Source organism: Theropithecus gelada, chromosome 11, assembly GCF_003255815.1.
Source record: "Theropithecus gelada isolate Dixy chromosome 11, Tgel_1.0, whole genome shotgun sequence".
In the NCBI taxonomy this organism is placed as follows: domain Eukaryota; kingdom Metazoa; phylum Chordata; class Mammalia; order Primates; family Cercopithecidae; genus Theropithecus; species Theropithecus gelada.
In genome coordinates, this window is record NC_037679.1 from 10,858,611 (window position 1) to 10,883,006 (window position 24,396).

Consider the following 24,396-nt stretch of genomic DNA (forward strand, 5'->3'; position numbering starts at 1 on the left):
GGGCAATCTCCATCTCTGTCTCCCAAGTAGCTGGGATCATATGCATGCGCCACCACATCTGGCTAATTTTTGTATTTCCCCCAGTTTTAAAAGATTTTCTTGTTTAGTGAAAAATTAAGAACTTTTTCTCTATTGCTCAAAGTGCCTGTCTTCGCTAAACATATGCTCTCCGATGCTTAATAATAACTTGTTGAATACGAAATGGCCGTATATATTCATAATGACTATCTGAAGTAGGCAGCCAGGAAATCTGTAGGTTAAGCTGAAACAAGGCCTTCAGAATTGACTCCAATCCCTTTTCAATTTCTTAGAACTAACAATTGATACATGTGTCTTTTTTGTTTAATGGGTATACCGTGTTAAAGTCATATAAACAAAAATTTAAATTACAAGATTGATCGACGTGTTTTTCAATAGGGCACACTCCTATTGGATTAAAAAAATTATATATGGCCGGGTGTGGTGGCTCACACCTGTAATCCCAGCACTTTGGGAGACTGAGTCTGGCGGATCACCTGAGGTCGGGAGTTCGAAACCAGCCTGACCAACATGGAGAAACCCTGTCTCTACTAAAAATACAAAATTAGCCAGGTGTGGTGACAGATGCCTGTAGTCCCAGCTACTCGGGAGGCTGAGGCAGGAGAATTGCTTGAACCTGGGAGGCGGAGGTTGTGGTGAGCCGAGATCACGCGATTGGACTCCAGCCTGAGCAACAAGAGTGAAACTCCATCTCAAAAAAAAATTATATATAACTTTCTAAAGTTCAGTTTACCTTGAACTTTTCAGGTTTACGTTTTTCTGCAAAGAGATATCTACTTATTAGAGTAATAGAAAATTATAATTTTGTAGCCTTAGACATCATCTAGTTGATCCTCCACATTTTATAAATTTTTTGAGGTGAAGTACTTTGTCAAAAGCCCACACCACTGTTGGTAATATAACCAGGACTAGAGCTCATGCCTCCTGACTCTCCATGTATTACATCACATTTCTAGTTCCTCACTTTTCTAATTTTTTATTAATTGATTCTCAGCCTCAATTGGCTCAGTTCTGCTGAAGCTGGGCAGGCAAATAGGGAGAAGAAAAATAAGCTCTGTTTTCATTTTTCCCTAATAATCCCTGTGATTTATAGGTCAGGTCCTAAACTGTGCAGTGGTAAGAGCAGTGCTTCTGGGGGAAAGGATTCATGTCAGCCCCCTGTATTGTATCTTCTCAAGTGAAGGAGCTCCGAGTTGTGCTATTCCAGGGACTTGGGCTTATTATCAGTACCGCCAGTTTTTCAACTGGACATGTGATCTTGAGGCAATTTATTTAACCTTTCTTCCCCTTGTTACTTTTTAAAGGAAGAGTATATCCTATCTGCCATAGTCCATCCCCAACCTATGGTAGGATAGTATACAATCATGTGTCACTTAACGATGGGGATACGTTCTGAGAAATGAGTCATTAGCCCATTTCATCCTTGTTTGAACGTCGTAGAGTGTACTTACACAAATCTAGATGATGTAGCCTACTGCACCCCTAGGCTAAATTGTCTAGCCTGTTGCTCCCAGGCTACACACCTGTACAGCATGTTACCATATTGAATGCTGTAGACATTTGTAACACCATGGTATTTCTGTATCTAAACATAGATAAACATAGAAAAGGTAATGCATTGTGCTACAGCTACAACTTTATGACAGATACAAGGTCACTGGGCAATAAGAACTTTTCAGCCTCATAATCATTTTATGGAACTACCATTCCAAACATTGTTGACCAAAACATTGTTATGTGGTGTCTGACTATAGTGGAAAGAGTGCCTAACTGGGAATATAAAACCTTGTTTTAGTTCCGGCTTTGCTTCATGTTTGTACTTGGCTAAATCACTTTAATTTCCTTACCTACAATATTTGCAAAATAGAGTTAGACTCGTATCTTTATCCTTCTAATTGTGTTTCACACTTTTGCCTATCACATGTTGTATTTTAGCTGTGGCAAACTACTTCCCGTTTCCTTAGTGTGGAAGACCGCTCCACCCACCCACCTTCTTCTGGTCTCCCTCTCTTCCTGTTGGAATGTACTCTGTCTTTTAGTTTTACCTTTTGATATTCTACCCACACAGGCCCAGCCCAGAGGCCTCTTCTTCCTTGTAGCCTAACTTAATTATCCTACACTTGGAGAACTGATTCCTCCTTTTAAATTTTTAAAACACATTAGGATCTTCAGCCCTACATTGGATAAGAAGTTGGTTTCAGGTTTAACTCAGGTTAGATGTGGAGGGTACCTGTGTTCCCAATAATGTTTGCAATTTTCTCCTTACTTCACTAATATTAGTGCCATCAGCTTAAGTGATACACACACATGCAGTCCTATATGAGCTCCTGGCAGAAAATCCTTACCAAAACTATGCTGACACACTTTCAACAGTGTGCAGCACAGAGACCATTACAGAAGGATTTATGTTCAGTAGATGTGATTTGAAGTATTGCTAATGAGTTGTATTTCCTGCTTTTGCACAATAAGCCTAAATGCTGCTTTCTGTTTTAAATAAAAACTACATATTTTAAAACTTTGGTTTATTTTCTTGTTAAAAATTTTTTCCCAACAATGTAAGGAAACAAAATGATGTTTCAGTTATTTTATTCACCAAATCAAATTGAGATAAATGCCTTTGAGACATTGGGAGGTGGGCCCTTCTCAAGGGGATGGGTCATTGACGTGCATGTATGGTCTTCCCCCCTCTAAGTATGGTTACCTAGAGGAGAAGGAATTTAATTAAGCATTCCTAAATCAGATTTCTCTTTTGTAGCCTTGGCAATAGACCAAAGTTGGGAAATCTTATTTCTGATCCCATCCCTGTCTAGTTCCAGGTGATCTTGGGCATACCATTTAATTTAAGGTCTCAATTCCTCCAATCTAGAAAATTAAGATTATGCTAACAGCTAACATGTCACTTATTTTACAGGTTGCAGTATAGACCATTTCTCTAAGAAAAATCCAGGTCATCTAATTTGATTGGAATGTGGGGAAGTGACGGAGGAGCAGTGGAAGATGAGGCTGGGGAGGGTGAGCTGGAGCAAATCCTGGAGGGCTTAGAATGTTAGACTCAGAGGTATGGTGTTTGTTTGAGAAGCAGTAGAGAACTACTGAAGGTTCCTGAACGGGAGTAAAGATACGTGGTGATAGCTGTGCTTAGGAAGGTGAATGGGACTACAATAATGTAAGCTGGGCCAGAGGGAAAGAACTGAAACAGGCAGATCAGCTATGAAGTAATAAGGGTCTGAGTTACAGTGGTGGGAGTGGAAATTAAGGGGAATTGATTGATTTAATGGTTATTATAGAGGTGAATTGATATGATTTATGATAGATTATAGAGGGTTAAGGAAGGAATCGAGCATGCAATTATTCATTTGACAATTTGATAAATTGTTACTGAGTGTTTTCTATATGCCTGGGCTCTGTTCCGTGCCCTTGGGAACAAAACAGACAAGCCATATACATTCTTGGAAGTTAGTTTTTGTTGGGGAAACACATAACAAACAAATATGGAAATAAAATTATTACTGATAATGATATGTGCATTAATGAAGATAATATGTTTCAGCTACTTTAGAGGCTTGTGGTGCTCTAATTTGGTACAGAGACTCATCTTGGAGAATCCAGAAGAATCAAAGATTATATGGTCTCTCAAATATTCAGTATCTTAAATAGGCCTTCAGCAAGTACTAAATTATAATCTTTAAAAGAGCCGATTTTGAAAGCATTTGCCCCTCTTGGATTTTTACATAGATAGGAATCAAATATACTTCAGCATCAATGTGAGCTATGGGGGTACTTAGAGAGAAACCCAGCATTTTCTCCAGGTTTAACTCAGGTTAGATGTGGAGGGTACCTGTGTTCCAAATAACGTTTGCAATTTTCTCCAGTCCTAAGTTCTCATGCAAGTACTAAGCTGTGATTCCAAAGTTCTGAGCCACATAGGGTATAGACATAGACAGCTTTTACCTGAATTCTAGGATGTGTGTTACTAGTCAGTCACCTCAGCCATAAAATTCCACTGACTGGTAATTTTAGGAGTTAGTTTCTGTTGGTTTCTCCAGGGTGTGATTTGTGAAATCTTCATATCGTAATAAAAATTTACCTGTGGAATGGGACTATTTAATATTGGCCATTTAAATGTTAAAGAATGTTTCAAGATTATAATGATATCGATCACCTCTGACAATAATTACGCGTATTTTAAGTGCTTTCTTAGTCAAGGAGAGAAGACTGTGTCATTATTTTACAGAGGGATGCTTCTCTTATGAATTGTTTCCAAATTGACAAATGAGTAGTAAATGTTTCTTTACATATAACCCTATTTGACACAACTTAAGATCAGGATTGTCCCATCATATGACAATTTCTGCTAACTCTGATTTTACCAGAAGAATTTTTGATACAAGCTTTGAAGATACATTTCTATTCCAGATACTGTTGAGCCTGCAAAGTTTGGCCTATGGAACCAAGTTTGAATAAAAGATTCCTCTGATTTCAGAGGATAGGGTGTCCCATCTACTGTTCAAGACCAATCCCTCACCCCTGTCTTTGACCCTGTGCATTTCTACCTCCTCTGGAATTTCACTCCTTTGGTTATCCTCTCTCTTTTCTGTATTTTCCATCTTTCCTCTCATGTAGGTTCCATTCCCATCGTCTGTAAACACACTCAAAGCCTTTCCCATCCTAATGAATCCTCACTTGACCTCCTGTCCCCAACTAGTCTACTCGCTTCCCATGCCACTGAAAACCGTAAAGAGGAACCTTTACTCACCACATACACATATCCTACCCACTCCTCCATCCTTGAAGCCTGACTGCATCCTCACCCCTTCCTGATATTATAAGATCTTCCCAATAACATCTCAAATTGCCAAGTTTAAGTTTTTTTTTTTTAAGTTCTTAACTCACTAAACCTCTCTGCAGTGTTTGACACCATTTGTTATTCCCTGACTCATATCTTTTTACTTCCTTGGCCTAATTTTCCTTTTATCTCAAATGTTTCCTTCTCTTTCATTTTATCAACCTTTTCCTAAAATGTTTATATTCCCCCAGATTCAGTTCTTGGCCCATGTTCCTCTCAGTTGGCACATTCTCCCTGGATGATCTCATCCAGCCTCAGTTCGAGGACTCCTGACTCTAGCCTAGCCTAGAATGTTCCTTAAACATTCAACACCTTGCCAGTCATCTGTGTCTGGATTTGCCACAGGTTACTTAGTATATTCAGAATTGAACTCATTTTCTTCCCCTCAAACCTGCTTATCTTCTTTTATCTACTTTCCTAGTTGATGGCACCATCAAAATTCTAGATACCATTTTTGACTCCCCAATTTTCTTCAGTCCCTGAGGATTGTCAATACTAGGGATATCTCAGTATAATGATGCACGTTTTCACAAGTGTGAAACAATTGTGGCTCCAGAAACATTAACTTGCTTCCTCAAGTTCCCTCAACTAGTATGTGGTAGAGTCAGGTTTCTGTTCTAGGGATCTGTGAATTTCACCTTCGTGGTCTGTCTTCCATGCCCTGCTGTCTATATAGAGCATATTGCAGAATGATTTTTTGGTTTTGTTTGCTATCATTTTTAGAGAATTTTCTATCATTTTGCATTGCCTCAATATGAAGTCAGTATAGTCAGCCCTCCATACCCATGGGTTCCACATTTAAGAATTCAACCAACTGAAAATATATGGGGAAAAACACATCTGTACAGAACATATACAGACTTTTTTTTCTTGTAATTATTCCCCAAACAATATAGTTTAACTATTTATAAAGCATTTACATTGTATTAAGTATTATAAGTAATCTAGAGATGATTTAAAATTTACTGGAGGATGTGCATAGATTATGTGCAAATACATCATCATCTTATATCCGGGATTGAGTATCTGTGTATTTTGGTATCCGTGGGAGTCCTGGAGCCAATCCCCCATGGATACTGAGGAACAACTCTATGTTGTTGTGTTTAGTTCATTTGTTTCATACCGTATCTTCAGCATGGTATCTGAGACATAGAAAAGGAGAGAAGACTTTTCAAACTAAAATTAGTGAATTTTTATGGGTAGATGAGCTAAGGGGTAGAAAAATAACCATATAGTTTCAGCTGGGCACCCAGAAGAAAGTTGGATATAGTTAAAGGTTAGGTGATTTTAGCTGTAGTATTTCTTTATGAAGAGATTCATACATTTAACAAACATGTATAAACTATCTACCTTGTGCCAGATAGGCATCACATTATGTACTCTGCTTGCTAAGCTGAGAAAATCATAGTAGATGGAAGAAAACCCCTCCCCTTCACGGATCTCAGGGTCCAGTGAGAGATACTGGTATGTAAACCTCAATAACAATATTCTGTGTTAACTGCTCTAATAGAAGTAAGTACAAGTGTTATAGGGACACACAGGGGGGAAGGACAATTCTATTGAAGAGAGTTGAATGGGGCTGTCTTCATAGAGGATGTGATCTTTGACCTGGACCTTTAAGTATTAAAGTATGGTTAAAAAAAAATTTACCTGTCAGAGAAGAGATGAGAGAGTAGTTCAGGTATGAGGAACAGTGCATATAAAGGCTGAGAGACATGGCACAGGTTTGTTTAAAATAGTGAGTGTAGTTGTGACTGAAGCATAGAGTGTGGTTTGGTAAGACAGGAGATAAAGCCTAGAGGCAGTTGGAGCCAATGAGTGCATCCTGAGGGGTTTTGTTTTCTCTCACTTCCAGAGTTCCCAGGTTGGAAATAACCTTTGGGACCCATTTGGAGCTAGTGCAGCCTTGGTCTGGATTCTTGTGCACAAGTGTCCTACTGGCTTGTGCCAAGTGTGTGGGTCCAAATTAACAGAAATATTAGCCCCTTCTTGTCTTCTTCCTCTTCTTCTTTTTTTTTTTTTTTCTTTTTTTTTTTTTTTTTTTTGAGACGGAGTCTCACTGTGTCTCCCAGGCTGGAGTGCAGTGGCGCGATCTCGGCTCACTGCAAGCTCCGCCCCCCGGGTTCACGCCATTCTCCCGCCTCAGCCTCCCAAGTAGCTGGGACTACAGGCGCCCGCTACCGCGCCCGGCTAGGTTTTTGTATTTTTAGTAGAGACGGGGTTTCACCATGTTAGCCAGGATAGTCTCGATCTCCTGACCTTGTGATCCACCCGCCTCGGCCTCCCAAAGTGCTGGGATTACAGGCTTGAGCCACCGCGCCCGGCCTTTTTTCTTTTTTTTGAGAGAGTCTTGCTCTGTCGCCCAAGCTGGAGTGCAGTGGCACAATCTCGGCTCACTGCAACCTCCACCTCCCAGGTTCAAGCGCTTCTCCTGCCTCAGCCTCCCTAGTAGCTGGGATTACAGGCACACACCACTACGCCTGGCTAATTTTTTTGTATTTTTAGTAGAGACAGGGTTTTGCCATGTTGGCCAGGCTGGTCTGGAACTCCTGACCTCAGGTGATCCACCCGCCTCAGTCTCCCAAAATGATGGGATTACAGGTGTGAGCCACCGCGCCTGGCCAGCCCCTCCTTGTCTTCTAAAGGCCACCCCGTGTTTGGAGCCAAAGAGCTGAAGGAGTGGCAGTATTGTGTGATAGCAGCGGCAGCATCATAACCACATTTAACGAGAGCCTGTTCTGTACCAGCCACTGTGTTGAGGACTCCTTATGACCCTTCATTTAATCTTGATAACAACCTGATAAAATTGGAATAGTGATTGATGGCACCCACTTTATCAATAAGAAAACTGAGCCTTAGCAACCTTAACATGAGTTGCGTTAAGATCATGACAGCTAATGAGCAACAGAGCTGGGTATTGAATCCAGGTCTTTCTGGCCTCAAAGCCTGTAAACCACTCTGCTTTCTTGCTTTCTAAGAGAGAGGAGAGTGAGAATAGATTCTAGAATATGAATTCAGTAAATAGAGGGGTTAACATGCTTTACATAATAAGCCTGCATTTTGCTCTTGCTTAGAGCAACTGTAGTCTGTGCACCTTAAGAGGTTCAAGGAGAAGGCGATCAAAGTCAAATTTATATTGAAGGACAACAAGGAAGAATGGCCATGGAGGAGGATCAGACCTGCCCTGCCCTGGGGAGCAGCCTTGTGCTGGCTCAGCATTGAAGCAGGTGCACAGTGCTGCTGTTCTGCCAGGTATGGCTTCCTGTGACCAGATTCCTGTGACATGAGCAGGAAGGGTGGCAGCTACTCCAAATGTGGGTTGGAGAGCATGGGGTTACAAGGTCAAAGCAAATGAAGAAGTGTATGCAGAAGCACCTGGAAAACTGTAAAGCCACAGGCAGATATGGTGCTAGCATTATCTTCATCAAACTGAACTTGGAGAAAAGACCATAAACAGCTGCTGTGACCTCTGAAGCACGTGCAGGGGTTTCCTTTTTGCAACAGTTAAAGCTATTAAGTAGAGGAGATTCGTTCATTGATCTGAGGGTTGGACCAGATGACCTGGTGCGGTGAAGAGTTTAGAACTAGAAGCAAGCCAGGAGGTCTAGCCCTGGCAACTCCCCCGCCCTCCTCCTGCTCACTAGTGCTGTGACTTTAGGCAGAGCATTCTGTGCTTGGTTTTTTATTTGTGAAACGAATAGTTAGATTTGAGTAATAGTTTTGAAGCTTTTTAAAATTGTAGTATGCCATGATAATTAAGAATATAGGCTTTGTAGTTAGATTGCCTCGGTTTAATGCTAAATTTCACCATGTAATAGCTGTGTTGTGGGCAAATTGCTTAACCTCCTGCCTCAATTTTATCATCTGTAAAATACTACTTACCTCATAGAGTAGTTGTGAGACAATTATTATATAAAGTATCTTAGTAGGGTGACTGCCTGCCACTCAGTAAATGCTTAATAAATGTTGAATGTTATTATTTCTTCAAATAGACTCATAGGTAAAATTATCAGTCACTAAGAAGGAATTTTTTAAATATGGGATTTAGAGGTGTCTTTTGCTCAGTTCTCAGTATAGTGGAATAGAGGCATGGAAAATGATGATTCTAAATAGTCATGCAGCTCAAACAGGAGTACATGCCTAGGGAAAAATTTTGCTGGTGTCCTTCTGTCCTGGTTTGGTTTAGCATTTCTAAGGGGAGCTGGATAGCACCACGACACGGGTACTCTGGAAATGCATTCCAGTTATGCCTTTGCTGGAGCCTTTCCTGGGACACACTAGGGCCATATAATATAACCTATATTGTAATTTTACTGGAGGAATTCACTAGGCAGATTAGCATAAATCAGGATTCTTTTCAGCATGGCGTAGTCATTTTTACATAACAGGTCATTTGTTTCTGAACAGCTTCCTAGCCTGATATAGAATCTGTTTAGATTCTGCATTATATTTTCCCTTATTAAAACAGGGAAATTTTGAAAAGACACTTATTTGTTGCTTGCTATATTGGCTGTATGCATACTCATAAATGAATGCCAAATTGCTGTTGATTAATGAACAACTGGCCAGTTGCCTAGTTCAGAAGAGGTGCATAGGTCTGGGGGAATTAAGTACATATATTTTGTTTAGGCAGACAAGAATTTAAGGCCAGAGAAGTTGGCTAAAAATGAGAGGACCAGTTAGTTCCAGAGATCAAAACAGTTAAGATCTAGGGACAGTCATAGTCATTGCCAATAATAGTTATAGTCAGATAGACTCAAAGGTTCCCAGCTGCCCTCTTGTTGATTTAGCTCAATCTCTGAGCCCCTAGGTGTTCATTATGAAGCTCATCAGATGGCCTGCAGGTTACCTTTGCCCTAATGGAGATGTTGACCTCTCAGGATGGGGAGAATTGGTTGAGTGAAGAGCTGCTCTCCTGGGCCATGTGTTTCCCAGCAAACCAGGAGCTGGATAATAAATATTTCTTGAAGAAGCGTTCTCTTCTATGATATGCTCCACCCCTGCATTGAGTACTCTTCTATATAAAGTCTTTTCATATGTATGCATCCTTTATTATTTTATTTTATTGAAACAGGGTCCTGCTCTGTTTTCCAGGCTGGAGAGCAGAGGCGTGATCACAGCTCACTGCAGCCTCAACCTCCTAGGCTCAAATGACCTTCCCACTTCAGCTTCCTGAGTAAGCTGGGTCTACAGGCACATGCCACCACTCCCAGCAAAATTTTTTAATTTTTTTGTAGGGATACAGTTTTGCCATGTTGCCCAGGCTGATCTCGAACTCCTGGGCTCAAGCAATCTTCCCATCTTGGCCTCCAAGAGTGCTGGGATTACAGGATTACAGATGTGAGCCCATCCTATTTTTTTTTTTAATTTATACTTCTTGTGTGGCTAAAAAAATTATTTCAGTGGGTAGGGGTGGAGACATGCTAATAAACTAGCTGTACTGCAGTACTGTGATGACTGTGTGTGTTTATTGTTTTGCATGTGCAGTATGCTAGGATTTGTTTGGTATGTATATAAATGTGCTCTACCTGGCCATGCACAATGTTCCTTCCCCTAATAGCAGGCCCCAAAGAGAAGATATCTTACCCTGAGTTAACAATGGCAATGCTCCTACATTGTGTGCTCCAAGCCCCACATTGCTAATTAGAAATGAAAAGCCTGTGCTTTTCAGAAGGTTCATTTTATGCCAGCATGACACATTTATTAATACTCCATGCCATAACTTGTTAAGAACTGTTCTACCGCTCTTAATGGGCCTTGTGCTGAAACACATTCAGTGGCTGTTGTTGTAAACCGATATTTCCCCTTGGGCAGTAACCGCAATCCAATTTCAATTTCCCTTTTAACTCATTTACTTCACAAAGATCTAATTTAAGACAGATTAGGTAAAATATTATTGGACTTCATGGGCACCAAGTGGTTGTTGTTTAAGAAGCATTGTAAAAATCCAAAGCTTGCTGTCCTTTCCACTACATCTGGGCTTTGAAGGATCTAGCGTTGGAGCATAGTGTTGAACAAGAGATGACAAATGTCCTTTTCTGGATTCCCACCGGCAGTTTAACAATGATTACAAAGGTTTAATCAGCCATGTGAAACATACATATATACACGTGTATATGTATATATGTGTATATGTGTGTGTGTGTGTGTGTATATATGTGTGTATATATGTGTATGTGTGTGTATATATATTTCAAAGTCAACCCATCACCAGTCATTCCTTCCCATTCTCCCATGTTCACTGTTCTCCTGAGAACAGGGGATAAAAGTAGGGGAGATAGTGCAGGGAAAAGCATTGTGTGATGCAGTTCTGCCTTGGGGCTGCTCTATGCTCCCCCCTGCTGACATAAGTATGGTACTATCAAGCACTGTTGACCCTGGACTTGACAGACTTCAACATAAGGAAGCAGAATAACTAATTCAAGAGAGTTCTACAAGGATAAAATGTGAAATAATTAATAATAGGCTCTCCCCTCAAATTTATGGTTTGCTGCTTTGTTGCACTTAATCCTGGATGCTCTGTGAATTTTCTAAATCATAGAATTACAGATATCGGTGCTGGAAAGGACCTGCGCGTGCCCATCAGGCAGCCCTCTCACTTATTTTATAGATGAGGAAAGTGAGATCTAGAGACATGCAGTGGCCCACCCAGGCCATATAGTTAGGTAGAGGCAGGTGAAGAAGGAGAACACAAATGTTTTAGCACATGACCTGAGAGATGATCTAGGGGTTCCACAAATCTGGTGAGCACAGATTCCTGGATTCCTCTGCACACTTATTTAATAGAACCCCTGGAACAGGGATTTATGACTCTCTGTTTTTTAAAAAGCTACTCAGCCCAGGCCGAGCACAGTGGCTCACACCTGTAATCCCAGCACTTTGGGAGGCTGAGGCAGGTGGATCACGAGGTCAGGAGATTGAGACCATCCTGGGTAACACGGTGAAACCCTGTCTCTACTAAAAATACAAAAATTAGCCAGTCGTGGTGGCGGCCGTCTGTAGTCCCAGCTACCTGGGAGGCTGAGGCAGGACAATGGCATGAACTCGGGAGGCAGAGTTTGCAGTGAGCAGAGATCACGCCAGTGCACCCCAGCCTATCCAGCCTAGGCGGCAGAGCAGACTCCATCTCAAAAAACAAACAAACAAACAAAAAACAGCTGCTCAGCTCAGGTACAGTGACTCACAGCTGTAATCATAATCCCAGCACTTTGGGAGGTCAATGCAGGAGGATTGCATGAGGCCAGGAGTTTGAGACCAGCCTGGACAACATAACAAGACCCTGTCTCTACAAAAAATAAAAAATAAGACAAAATAGAAAGCTAGTCAGATGATTCTTATGCAGTCAGTCTGGCCTTAGTTAGGAACTAGTATTAGTGTATCCCCTGGGGCAGATCAGCTTTGCCGTCTGTTTTTGTATGGCCCACAAGCTAAGAGTAGTTTACATTCGTAAATGGTTGGATGTGTGAAAATGATATGAAATTTAAATATCTGTGCCCTTAAAGTTTTACTGAAACACAGCCACTCTTGTTGGGTTGCATGTCATCTATAGCTACTTTTACACCACAGTTACACGGGTAAGTTGTTTCAACAGATACTGTACGGCCTACAAAGCCTGCAGCGTTGACTGCCTGCCCCCTTTCAGAAAAAGCTTGCTGGTGCCAGGTATATTACTTATCTCTTTCTCGTGTAACCACTACAAGCCCCAGTATTAAAAGGGAAATTCCTAAGCTTTGAGTACTTGTGTTTGTCCAAAGACTATCTTGCTTGTCTTTTTTTTTTTTTTTTTGAGATGGAGTCTCGCTCTTTTGCCCAGGCTGGGGGGCAGGAGTGCGATCTTGGCTCACTGCAACGTCCGCCTCCTGGGTTCAAGCAATTCTCCTGCCTCAGCTTTCAGGGTAGCCAGGACTACAGGCGCACGCCACCACATTCGGCTAATTTTTGTATTTTTAGTAGAGATGGGGTTTCACCATATTGGTCAGGCTGGTCTTGAACTCCTGACCTCATGATCCACTCACCTCGACCTCCCAAAGTTCTGGGATTACAGGCGGACTATCTTACTTTTCAGATAAGATCCATTTGTGAAAAACTGCATGCAAAATATCTGTAAATCTAATTACTTCAATAATAAAACATGTTTTATTGTAATACAATTTCCTACTAAAGTATGGGAGATTTATCTTCATTTTAGTTTAGTGTGCTAGATGTTTATTTTTGTTAATAGAAGAACTGTTTTTATACTTGATGAAGATATAAGGTATAAATATTTAGAAAGGGGTGATGGTGAATGAATTTCATTTTAAGTGCAACATTCAGTACCCAAATTAATTAGGAAATTTCTATTTCACACATCAAATGTCCTTAGTAAAGCCTTCTGCTTACAAAATCATAGTTTTTGAATTCACTAAAGATGCTTAGTTTCTCACGGAATCATCAGTCTCCCACTTGACAGCTCATGACTGGTTCTAATTCAGAATCCTACTACCTCCTAGTTTTTCTTCAAGGTATAACAGTTTCCATTTCCTAATGGCTTCCTTTTGTTTTTCTTCTTCTCCTTTCCCTCACCTAAAACAACATAAGCATTTGTTCATGAACCAGTCAACAGGCATTTATTAAGCACCTGCTGTATGCCAAGCACTGCCGGCACTGATTTAGTGATAGGAGATATCCTCCATGCTACCTCTAGACCTATATTTCCATCATGACCAAACCAAGAGACAAGAGAAATGGAAAGTATAGAGTACATTACTTTAAAAAATCCTACTGGGCACGGTGGCTCACGCCTGTAATCCCAGCACTTTGGGAGGCTGAGGCAGGCAGATCATCCAAGGTCAGGAGTTCAAGACAAACCTGGACAACATGGTGAAACACTGTCTCTACTAAAATTACAAAAAAATTAGCCGGGCACGGTGGCAGGCACCTGTAATCCCAAGTACTGAGGAGGCTGAAGCAGGAAAATTGCTTGAACCCGGGAGGCGGAGGTTGCAGTGAGCTGAGATTGCGCCATTACACTCCAACCTGGGCAACGAAAGCAAAACTCTGTCTCAAAAAATAATAATAAAAAAATAAAAATCCTGTTGCCTGTCTCCTAATGAGAGGTTTTGTAGGTGATTTTGTAAAGGCCTGGCCTGGTGGTTTTTAGGTCTTGGGGCATGGGCCAATGCTTCTTTCATTGTTGCTTAGCTGCCCTATCCACCCTGGGCACTCAAATTTCTCATTCACCAGAGAATTCATCCCCCACACCAGCTTCATTCTCTGCCATGTTGTCACTAAATTGCCTCCCAATCTGGCACAGTAGAAGCTGTTGAGAGCCTCGAAGCTTGGCATAACATGCTGCTCTTTGTTGCATGACCTTTGATGGGTGGTGTTCTTCTCCTGAGCTTTTGTAAAATGTATAGAGGATAATAATTCCTCCTTCACCCATACCTCATGGGAACCTCATGGGTTGAATGAGGAGGTTATTTAAAAGGCCATTTTCATGGAGGGAGTTGCTATAGAAACACAGAGGGGTACAAGTACTTCAGAGAAGGGGTTTGGGGGAAGCCCTGGGCTGTTTGTTTCTTTGAGAAGTCAAGATATGGAAGAGCCATAGCTCAGTCCTTGATGTGTTTGTTTCAGGTGAACCCTATGTCTCCTACTTCCCCTTACTTTTAGGATTAGGCTTTTTCTGCAGCATATCCCACCAGAACCAGTAGGCTCCAGTACAGGAAGAATTTCACTGCAGTACAATGTCAAACATTAGGGCTGGTATAGTGGGCATTTGTAGAATGAATCTAGCTCAATACTTTTCCACTGGGAAGAGAATGACATGACTGTGGTAGATTAGGAAAGGAAAGAATAGAAGATAAGAAAAGAACTTTAAAAAAGCATCCCCTAATAACTGTGTATTGGGAGTATATAGGCTGATCATTGTATTGGAACTGTGGAGGGAAGCATAAGATTGGTTCCTGCCCTCAAAGAACAAAAGCCTAATTGTAGGGGATGAAGGTTTAAAAAAGAAAATGATGGGAGCTTTTCATAAATGACTTTTCATAAATCAGGTTAAGAAAGACCTCTGTTGCTAGTTCGTTGAGTGCTTTTATTATGAAAGGTGTTGAATTTTGTCAAATGATTTTTTCTGCATCTATCAAGATGATCATGTGATTTTTCTCCTTTATTAATATGTTGCATTGCATTGGTTGATTTTCAAATGCTAAACTATCTTCGCATTTCTGGGATAAATCCCACTTTTTATATGCTATTGGATTTGGTTTGCTGGCATTTTTGTTAAGGCTCTCTGTGTCTATATTTATAAAGGATGTTAGTATAGAGTTTTCTTATGACGTCTTTGATTTTGTATCAAGGTAATACTGGCCTTTAGAATGAGTTTAGAAATGTTCTATTCTCTTCTATTTTATGGGAGAGTTTGTTTAATTCTTTAAACATTTGGTAGAATTCATCAGCAAAACCATCTGGTCCTGGGCTCTTCTTTGTGGGGGTTCATTTTTTAATGCAAGGTACAGAAGAGTATTTATGGAACAATCCCATGTGAGAGAGAGACTTTTTAAGGACATAGATATATGCTTTTATTTACACAGAAAATTTCTAGAAGGATATACAAAAAAACTGGTATCAAAGGTTATCATTGGGTAATGAGATGGAACTTGGTCTTATGTTCCTTTTTTCTTTTAAAAAAAAATCATGATCATGCATTGCTCCAAAATTTAAAAATAAAAAACTACTTAAAATGACTAGCATTTGGCCATTTGCTCTTTCACTCACAGGGTGAGATGTTAGGACTGTGTGTCTGCCACTGGCCTGTCTCCTTAGGAACTTGCAGTCTCATAGGCCCTTGCATCTCTCTCCACGGCCTGCTCTCCCTCTTCCCTATTTTATTCTCCATCGACATGGAATTACTGGTCAATTCTCTGAAGAAAACCGCAGCTACATGCTACTATGCTTTCAGACATGTGATTTTTGTTCCCTTACCTTTCCATCCCTTCCCCCTAAATCTGCCCAATTTTTCTTAATTCTTGTTTATCCTTTAAAGTCCCTTCCAAATATTAGTTACCTTCCTTTGTACACTTCGCAGCTCACTCTCTTTTTTATTTCCCAGCCAAGGGGGAAAAAAATCTTGCCCTCCTGCTGCCTCTCATACATTATGCATATTTTTGTTACTGAACTTTGTACTTACCCTGCATCATAATTACTAGCTCACATATGTGTCTTCCCTAAAAGTACAGTTTTATTCAGTGTTGTGTCCTGGTAATTAGCACAATGCTTGGCGCAGAATAGATGCTCAAAAATATTTTAATTCAATTGAGTTCAGAAGACGGGGCATTCTGGGTAGAATGAGCCATATAAACAAAGGCCAACGTTATGAATTACGAGAACCTGTTCGGAGGACTTGAGCTAGTTTGGCTAGATAGGAAAAATCATGCTGGGAAATATGATTTAATTATTTTGGCAAGGCTGATATTGGGGGCTCTTGAAAGTCAGATAAAGCAGATTGAATAGTGGTAAGTAAATACTGATTGAATGAAGAACATTTCTCACTTCCTTCCAGTCTTGCTGAAATCTCTCTTTTCAATAGGCTTAATCTGACCACCTCCTTTAAAACTGTTGCCTCTTCATTCACCCATCCCCTGACTCCAGCATTCTTGATCTTCCTCTCCCTGTTCTTTCTCCTTTTCCCATAGCACTCATCATCTTCTGTGTAGCACAGCCTATATGATTTACTCATTCATTACAGTTTCTATTTATTGTGTGTCTTTCCCACTAGAATATAGACTCTTTGGGCCACGACTATCTTGTTCACTGGCTGTTCCCAAGCACCTAGAACATTGTCTGGCACATAGTAGGTATCCAATCAATATTTGTTGAGTGAATGAATCCTAAATTAATGAACTTCAGTATCGTGTACAGAGCTGGCATAGAAGCTTAGGTATGATTCAAATGGCCTGTTTCTGAAAGAAACAAGTTTATTCTGTAAAACTGCCAAGATTGTGCCAGCTATTTGTATTATAATCTGGGCAGGGCAGAGGGAGGGAGGTGGGGCAAAGGGATGTATATTATGTTAAGGTTGCTTGTTTAAAAACCAAGTTGGGAAGTAAAAATTATTAAAGACTTTTGAGTTTATGTATTCCTTACCTAGAAATCGTTGTTTCATGTGGTGACTCATACCCATGATTTAATAATTTCTCTCTTTTTCTTTCTCCACAGACCTTTGTAGTATTAAACAGAGGGAAAACTCTCTTCAGATTTAGTGCCACGCCTGCCTTGTACATTTTAAGTCCTTTTAACCTGATAAGAAGAATAGCTATTAAAATTTTGATACATTCATATCCTTTTCTGCAAATGTGGAGTGACTGCAATTGCATGGTTGCTTGTTTACCTTTCTAATATTTGACAACTGGAGTATATGTTAAGTTTTTTACTGATAATGTAGTTAACTAGCCCATCAGTCAGAGGTTTAAGAGTGAACTCCTGCCACATCCCAAGCTGAGCTTCAGAAAATTATTATTTTTTTTCCTTAGGATGATATTGTGGGAGTCTGAAATTTTGTCAGTATCATTGTACGGACAAATTAAAATTACCTTTGTTGAAGTCTTAACTTTATTTAGTGCTCAGACTTCAGTGATTTCATTCTTTGGCCAACTATTCAGCTTAATATATTAGAGAGTTTTAAAAGTACTTCTTGAGTTACAAATAGTTGGATGAATGCTTTAGAAATCAGCTTTGAATTTTTTTTTTTTTTTTTTTTTTTTGAGACGGAGTCTCACTCTATTGCCCAGGCTGGAGTGCAGTGGCACGATCTCTGCTCACTGCAGGCTCCGCCTCCTGGGTTCACGCCATTCTCCTGCCTTAGCCTCCCGAGTAGCTGGGGCTACCAGTGCCTGCCACCACACCCCGCTACTTTTTTTGTATTTTTAGTAGAGACGGGGTTTCACTGTGTTGGCTAGGATGGTCTCAATCTCCTGACCTCGTGATCTGCCCGCCTCAGCCTCCCAAAGTGCTGGGATTACAGGCGTGAGCCACCGCGGCTGTCCAGCTTTGAATTTTTAAAAAATTTTTTGAGCAGTGAGCTTAGAAAGTGAGATAGTTCTCAGATGAAATAACCTCTTTGTTATAGAGGTTTAGATGCAGATTGTAGGATAAATAGAATTTTTTTCTGGTATTTTTACTCGCCTTAAATAAAAAAATGCCAGTTTATTCAAGTGGCCTGAGTTGCACCTTATTAACATAGGAGAGTGCATGTGGCAAATGAAAAAATATTTGATGGATTTAGTGATGTTGCATGGTGACTTGAAACTTCCGTGGCTGGTTGGTATTTAACAGCATGTAGTCCCACGCTTCAAAGATTATTGTGCCCTCCAAGTAGGATGAAGGAACCAGCCGTGGCACCTTGGTGAATTGGTTTAGTAAGCTTTTGCCACATTTTATTAACTCTTAAGAATTTAGCAACATGATTGTGAAATCTGTAGTTTATAAGCAACACACTTGTGAAACCCAAAGGTTTATAAGGAAATAAATAATTCACAATGGACTTCTTCCTTTCTGTCGGATCAGAAGATGGAGTGTTATTTCTCTTCTGGTTCCAAAAACCATGAAGACAAATCCAGCTGTAATGAAGAAAAAGAAATCCAGCTGTAAGAAATGTTTTCTCTTTTTAAAACTCCACTGGTAGAATAAAGATAGTGAATGCCATTAACAAGAGAGAGTGAATTAGTGGCAAGTGGGATATGGCTCCCAGGCCTGTTAAGTGACAATTAGAGTTTGAGTAACTTGTGCTGACCTAAAATGGTTTAATTTTTCTCAGAGACAAGAACAGAAAGGCCTGAGAAAAATTCTGGATGGAACTGAAATGGCAGTATGGTTTGCTATCCATAAACATTCCTGGACACTTTCAGAATGGATTTTGCTCTACTACCTAATCTTCAGAAGTGTGGTGGTGCAGATGTCCTTGAAATCTTTACCTAACATGTTGCAGTTGGTTTCCCACATTGGACATATTCATCACATATGGGCTGTATGGGCTGATACCTTGCCCCCAAAGACAATTCAGCCCTTTAGAAGGACTAGGGAATGCTGGGTGTGGTGGCTCAGGCCTGTAATCCTAGCACTGTAGAAGGCTGAGGACGTAGGATCCTCAAGTGATCACTTGAGCCCAGGGGTGCAAGACCAGCCTGGACAACATAGAGAGACCTTGTCTCTTAAAAAAGAAGAACAACTATGGAAAAAAAGTGAACCATTGCAAGTAGATTTTCAAATAACTAGCTATGTAAGGTAATTAACTGACCAATAAATGAATATCTAGTTATATAGATTTAATTGATTTTCTTATCTGACAACTTTGGTTGAGAAAATGCAAAGGTATTGTACTAAGTGCAAAAAGTATTTAGAGGCTTAGTTCATAGTTGAGCTGAAAAGTGGTTAGAGGGGAGCGTGTTTCATCCAAAGGGAATAGAACAATGACAGCCTTTTTGAAAGAAGGAGAATATCCCTCCTGCCCCATCCATCCACAGTTCACAGTGGCATTCTGTGTTTATGGTGGTGACCACAGTTTTCATTGTCACCTTGTGTTTTTCTCTTCTGTGCTTCATCTCCTTTCAGGTTATTGATTTAGATCTGATACCCAATGGAAATGTGTGTGTTTTTTGAGAAAATAAAAGGCAGGCCAGATTTTGATATTGCCCCTTGACTCTTCTCTACAGTATTTAGCATGATCATTATGTGCACTATTTTGACCAACTGTGTATTCATGACTTTTAGTAACCCTCCTGACTGGTCGAAGAATGTGGAGTAAGTAACTCATTTATTTGTGTGCTTGTTTGTTTTAAAGATTTTTAGTCACTGAATCTTGCTTTGCCACAGTTTACCCATAAAGGAGAAAAAAAAATTAGTTATTGCCTCTCTTTATTTCACAGAGAAGGCTGAAAGTACGTGTGGAATTTAGGAAATAGCCCTCCCTAAAAGTCGACTCTAGGAAGACAGAGTATGCTCTGGAATTTACTGCCCTTCACCCTTCCCTGTGCCAGGCAGTGCCACTGCCCTGCAGCCCCATCTCCATCTTGTATCCTCAGTTCCTGGTGATGCTGTTTTCTCCAATTTTAGGTTTCCCTGTTTTTTGACTTCTCTAAAGTTAAAAACAGCTCTGGGGGCCTCCTTACTTGCTTCAAAATGATCATGTACTAGATAGCAGCACAGTTACTTCCTTGGAATACAATTCAGGACCCAATACAACATTCCAAAAGTCTTGGTTTGTGCATTTCAATAAGTTTCATTCAAAGCATTTCTTTCTCCTCGTCGCTTCCTTCCTGCTGCATTGGCTATGCCCTTTCTGTTTTGTCTCTCTTAGTTGAAGCGACACTTCAGACAAGTCCTAACTTAAAAGGTTCATTTAAAGTTTCTGTCCAGAAATTACCTCAAGCTATTCATTTCTTTGACAGGTACACGTTCACAGGGATTTATACATTTGAATCACTAGTGAAAATCATTGCAAGAGGTTTCTGCATAGATGGCTTTACCTTTTTACGGGATCCATGGAACTGGTTAGATTTCAGTGTCATCATGATGGCGTAAGTTCTCCCCTTACTTTATTGGTGTTCTGGGTGTGATTCTGTGTGTAGAGTTGTACTCCTGGGTCTGTTTGTAAGTGTGCATTTGTGGACACAGCTGTATGAGGAATTAATGGATAACAATGTAAGGCCCTATGGGCTTATGTTTATGCTTCTTGCCTGTGAGGGCCTCTTGTGGTTCAGGCGATGATAATGTGTTTATGTGGGAGAAGGCAAGCAGAGGCTTTACAGCTGGGAGAGAAAGGAGGAGGTGATTTCCCATTGATACTGTCTCATATTTTATTCCTCCTTGTAACGTTGATCAAGGTTTGCACACCTATCATTACAAGGCCTCTGTGAAGACTTGAAATTTTTTAGTTGTAGACTTTCAGCTGAAAATGAGTTTCCTGGGTATGTCTTACTGTATGTAATTTAATGAGGCTGGCCAGGTGTTGCAGACTTCAGAGCACATTTTAGAGTCAAAACATGAGCCAAGGTATCCAAACTGGCACTTCCTGAAGAGTTACTAACCAGAATTTCGAACTATTGCTCAAGATCAGTGTAACTCCACATTGGTATGTTACTGCTCTTGCTCATTTGTGTTGTTTTAGCAATAAAAATGTATCTTTGGGAAACTTAGCTGATGATAGATGAGTTATAGCAGGCTATTTATTATTCTTATTTCCAGGTTGGGAAAGCATTTTGTGGTTTGAGAGTATAGCAGGGGTGGTGTATAGGTTTTGCGTGTATGCATGATGTGTAAGAAAGAGTGCATTTGAATATGTATTGATCTGAGCATCTGGTGGAAAGATGTATTTCAACTGTAAAATGTGAATAAATGATATGCATTGAATACTTGACACTGAAACTGACTTTCTGTTATATAAAGGCAATGTCTTAACTTTCTAGCATTATGGATACACATTGGTGTTCATTTAAAATTTTTAGGTGTCCTTGCTAGGCATAGAGCTTGTAATTAAAATGAGCACTTAACACAGTATTTGCTCTGATCCCATGATTTGGATTTTCCTGAGCCCTGCTTTTGTATGTCACAGGCCAAAACTTCATTTATAGACATGACTACCATCATATGATTACAACTCTTGAATAAGTCATATATACAGACATTTAGTCAATGTTGCCATTGTCAACTAGGGAGTTGCTTTAATATAGATTTGTTTTTGTGGGTGCTGCAGAAATTTGTCTCTCTCTCCTAAGAAATTGTTCACAAAACCTGGGGACATAAGTCTTTGATACCTCCTGGCCTTCCTTTTTACTAAAAAATGTGAATGGGCTGACAGTAAAGCTGTTCTGATTGGGATCAGCACATTACTATGCTGATTAAAGGAGTAAATCCCAAGAACCTCCTGGTTCTATCAATTCTTTCCAATATACTTTCGAATTCTTCTTGCCCAATTAAAAACAAATGTTCCTTAAATATTTGTATTTTGAAACTTTTCTTTTTCAAGGAAAAAAATGAAATCATAGCTTGTGTATAAGACCCTTTCTTCCCCCAATTCTCAAACCCTCGCCCAGTGGTACCATTACAAGTTAACTTTGGTTTGATTCTGCAGGTATATAACAGAGTTTGTAAACCTAGGCAATGTTTCAGCTCTACGCACTTTCAGGGTACTGAGGGCTTTGAAAACTATTTCGGTAATCCCAGGTAAGATGGTCCGGGGTTGGTGTTAGGTGTTGGGATAGGGCCCTGACGTGACGTATTGTACTTTTTGTTTTGTTGTGGTTTTGTTTTTTCCTTTGGTGTTTGTGTTTGTGTCTGTGTTTGTCACTTGTGTCTGTGTGTGACCTCCCTTACTACAGATATGTGACAGAGTTTGTGGACCTGGGCAATGTCTCAGCGCTGAGAACATTCAGGGTTCTCCGAGCTTTGAAAACTATCTCTGTAATTCCAGGTGAGAAAATTTGTACATAAGACTGACTTTACCACATCTCCTCTTTCTCCTCCATTCATTTTGTCCACCATTGTAAAGCAGCATCAGTACAGTTGATAATGGCCTTGCATTCTGCATGTTTTTCCTGGGAGACATTCTCTGGAATGGCCGTTGGGTCCTCAGGCAGTTTTCTCTGAGTGCTTGCCAGGCATGCAACCCCCATTCCATCCATGCTATTGAAAAAGCACGTGCTTAAGAATCACTTGGATCTCACCATATTTGAAAAACCTGTCACAGAGCTAGCTGTCTCTTTGTATATAAATCATTTGCTTCCTGGCTCCATGGAATTACAGTAATTTTGACATTTGCTGTCATTTCATTGCTTGTGATTTCTAGGCTTCCTATCGCATGGTTTGCTGATGGGACGTTATTCAAAGAATTATACATTTACTATTACTGTATTAATGAAATTTTTTAATCACAGAAGAGATCGCCCCAATTAACTAATCCAGTATGAGAGACAAATTTAAGAGACTTGGAGTTAGTGAACCGCACTTAAATAATCACTGTCTATCATGTTCTACTGCTATCTGTCTCACTAGAATAAGAACCAGTAGACATCTTCTGTACATATTCAGGGCTCATTCTCAAACATAAATCCCAATGAAAGCTTATGCAGGCACTGTTAAAAAAAATCAAAGGTAAGATAAGATACAACTAAAGGTATGGGCAACGAAAAGTACAGAAGTTTAAGGGGAAAAAACAGAATCAGTGGGTGGGTTGAGAGTGGATTGACAGTCTCTTTAAAATTTTTGCCTTTTTCTTTTTGGTTCTGGTTGAGCTAGCCCAGTGGTTCTTAACCTTTTGAAGGTGTTAGATCCCTTTGAGAATCAGATGAAAGTTCACAGACCCTCCCCCCGCGAAGCCCATCCATGGACCCCAGGTTAAGATTCCTTAATTTACTTTAAATCATTGGTACTGGATAATACTTATCTTTCTAAAGACCAGCCTTGAAATCTTAAAGGAAAGATATTTTAGTTAGTATTGTGAGCCTAAGATATACTGGCAGTAACTTGGCAGAGGTGAAGACTGTGTTGTTGCTCTTTGGACTTTAGTTGTGTTTATGGGTTTTCAAGGAAGACTCTGTAGAGACCAGGCTTTCCACAGCAGTTTTGTAGAAATAGGAATGTGGAGAAAGAACAGAGGCATCCTATTCTTATCCTATCCTATCACATGACTCTTCCCCTTGTGGCTAACTCAGAAATATCTCTTTTTTAAAATTTATTTTCTAGAGACAGGGTCTCACTCTGTTGCCCAGGCTGGAGTGGTATGATGATGGCTCACTGCAGCCTCCACTTCCAGGGCCCAAGTGATCCTTCCTTCTCAGCCTTCCAAGTAGTTGGGACCACAGGTGCATGCCACCACACCCAGCTCATTTTAAAAAAAATTTTTTTTTGTAGCGACAGGGTCGCCCTATGTGTTGCCCAGGTTGGCTGCCAACTCCTGGACTCAAGCAGTCTTCCTGCGTCAGCCTCCCACAGTGCTGGGATTACAGGCATGAGCCACCGTATCTGGCCCAGAAATACTTCTTTTTCCCCTTTTTAACATTTATCTCAATAGCAGATAGAGAGGGAGGCACAAAGCCTGGAGAGGGCAGACTTGGAATGTGGTTTACTGAGAACCTCAAAGAAGGTAAATTCATCTTCACCACTTACAAATTTGTGCCATGGAGTTGGCCAGTAAATTAGTGCCCTACCAAAGATGAATTCCTTTATTTTTAGCGATGGTAGCTGACTCCCTATCAACCAAAGGCTGGGTGTCAGTTGGAGTATATACTTGTTGGCAAAAAAACTACAACCCTAATCTACCAAGATTTAGTTCCTAGCCATTTTAAATCTGCTTAACGGAAAGCCCAGCTCATTCTCCAGACAGCCTCAGATAGCTCATTGATGGTGGCCTAATCCTTAGGCAAGCCCTGTCTTATTTTTTGAGGCACTGGAGTGCCAAATCTTTACTTTCATTTTTCCTATGGTCTCTCTCCTCCTCTGGCCCCTTTTAAATATGATCTTGTGTTTTCTGCTCACTT

General features: G+C 40.3%; 1 protein-coding gene across 6 annotated transcripts in view; it reads left to right on the forward strand.

Moving 5' to 3' along the window:
• Positions 1-24,396, forward strand: part of SCN8A (sodium voltage-gated channel alpha subunit 8) — a 146,034-nt gene that overhangs the window by 4,625 nt on the left and 117,013 nt on the right. For 3 of the 6 annotated variants that reach the window (XM_025403196.1, XM_025403197.1, XM_025403199.1), the window contains exons 2-5: positions 17,084-17,202; positions 19,574-19,663; positions 20,311-20,439; positions 21,993-22,084. In XM_025403196.1, the coding sequence (XP_025258981.1) occupies positions 17,084-17,202; positions 19,574-19,663; positions 20,311-20,439; positions 21,993-22,084 (430 nt within the window). Of the gene's footprint in view, positions 1-17,083; positions 17,203-19,573; positions 19,664-20,310; positions 20,440-21,992; positions 22,085-22,239; positions 22,332-24,396 lie in introns of all 6 variants that reach the window. The other 3 variants (XM_025403195.1, XM_025403194.1, XM_025403198.1) reach the window with 1 other exon arrangement.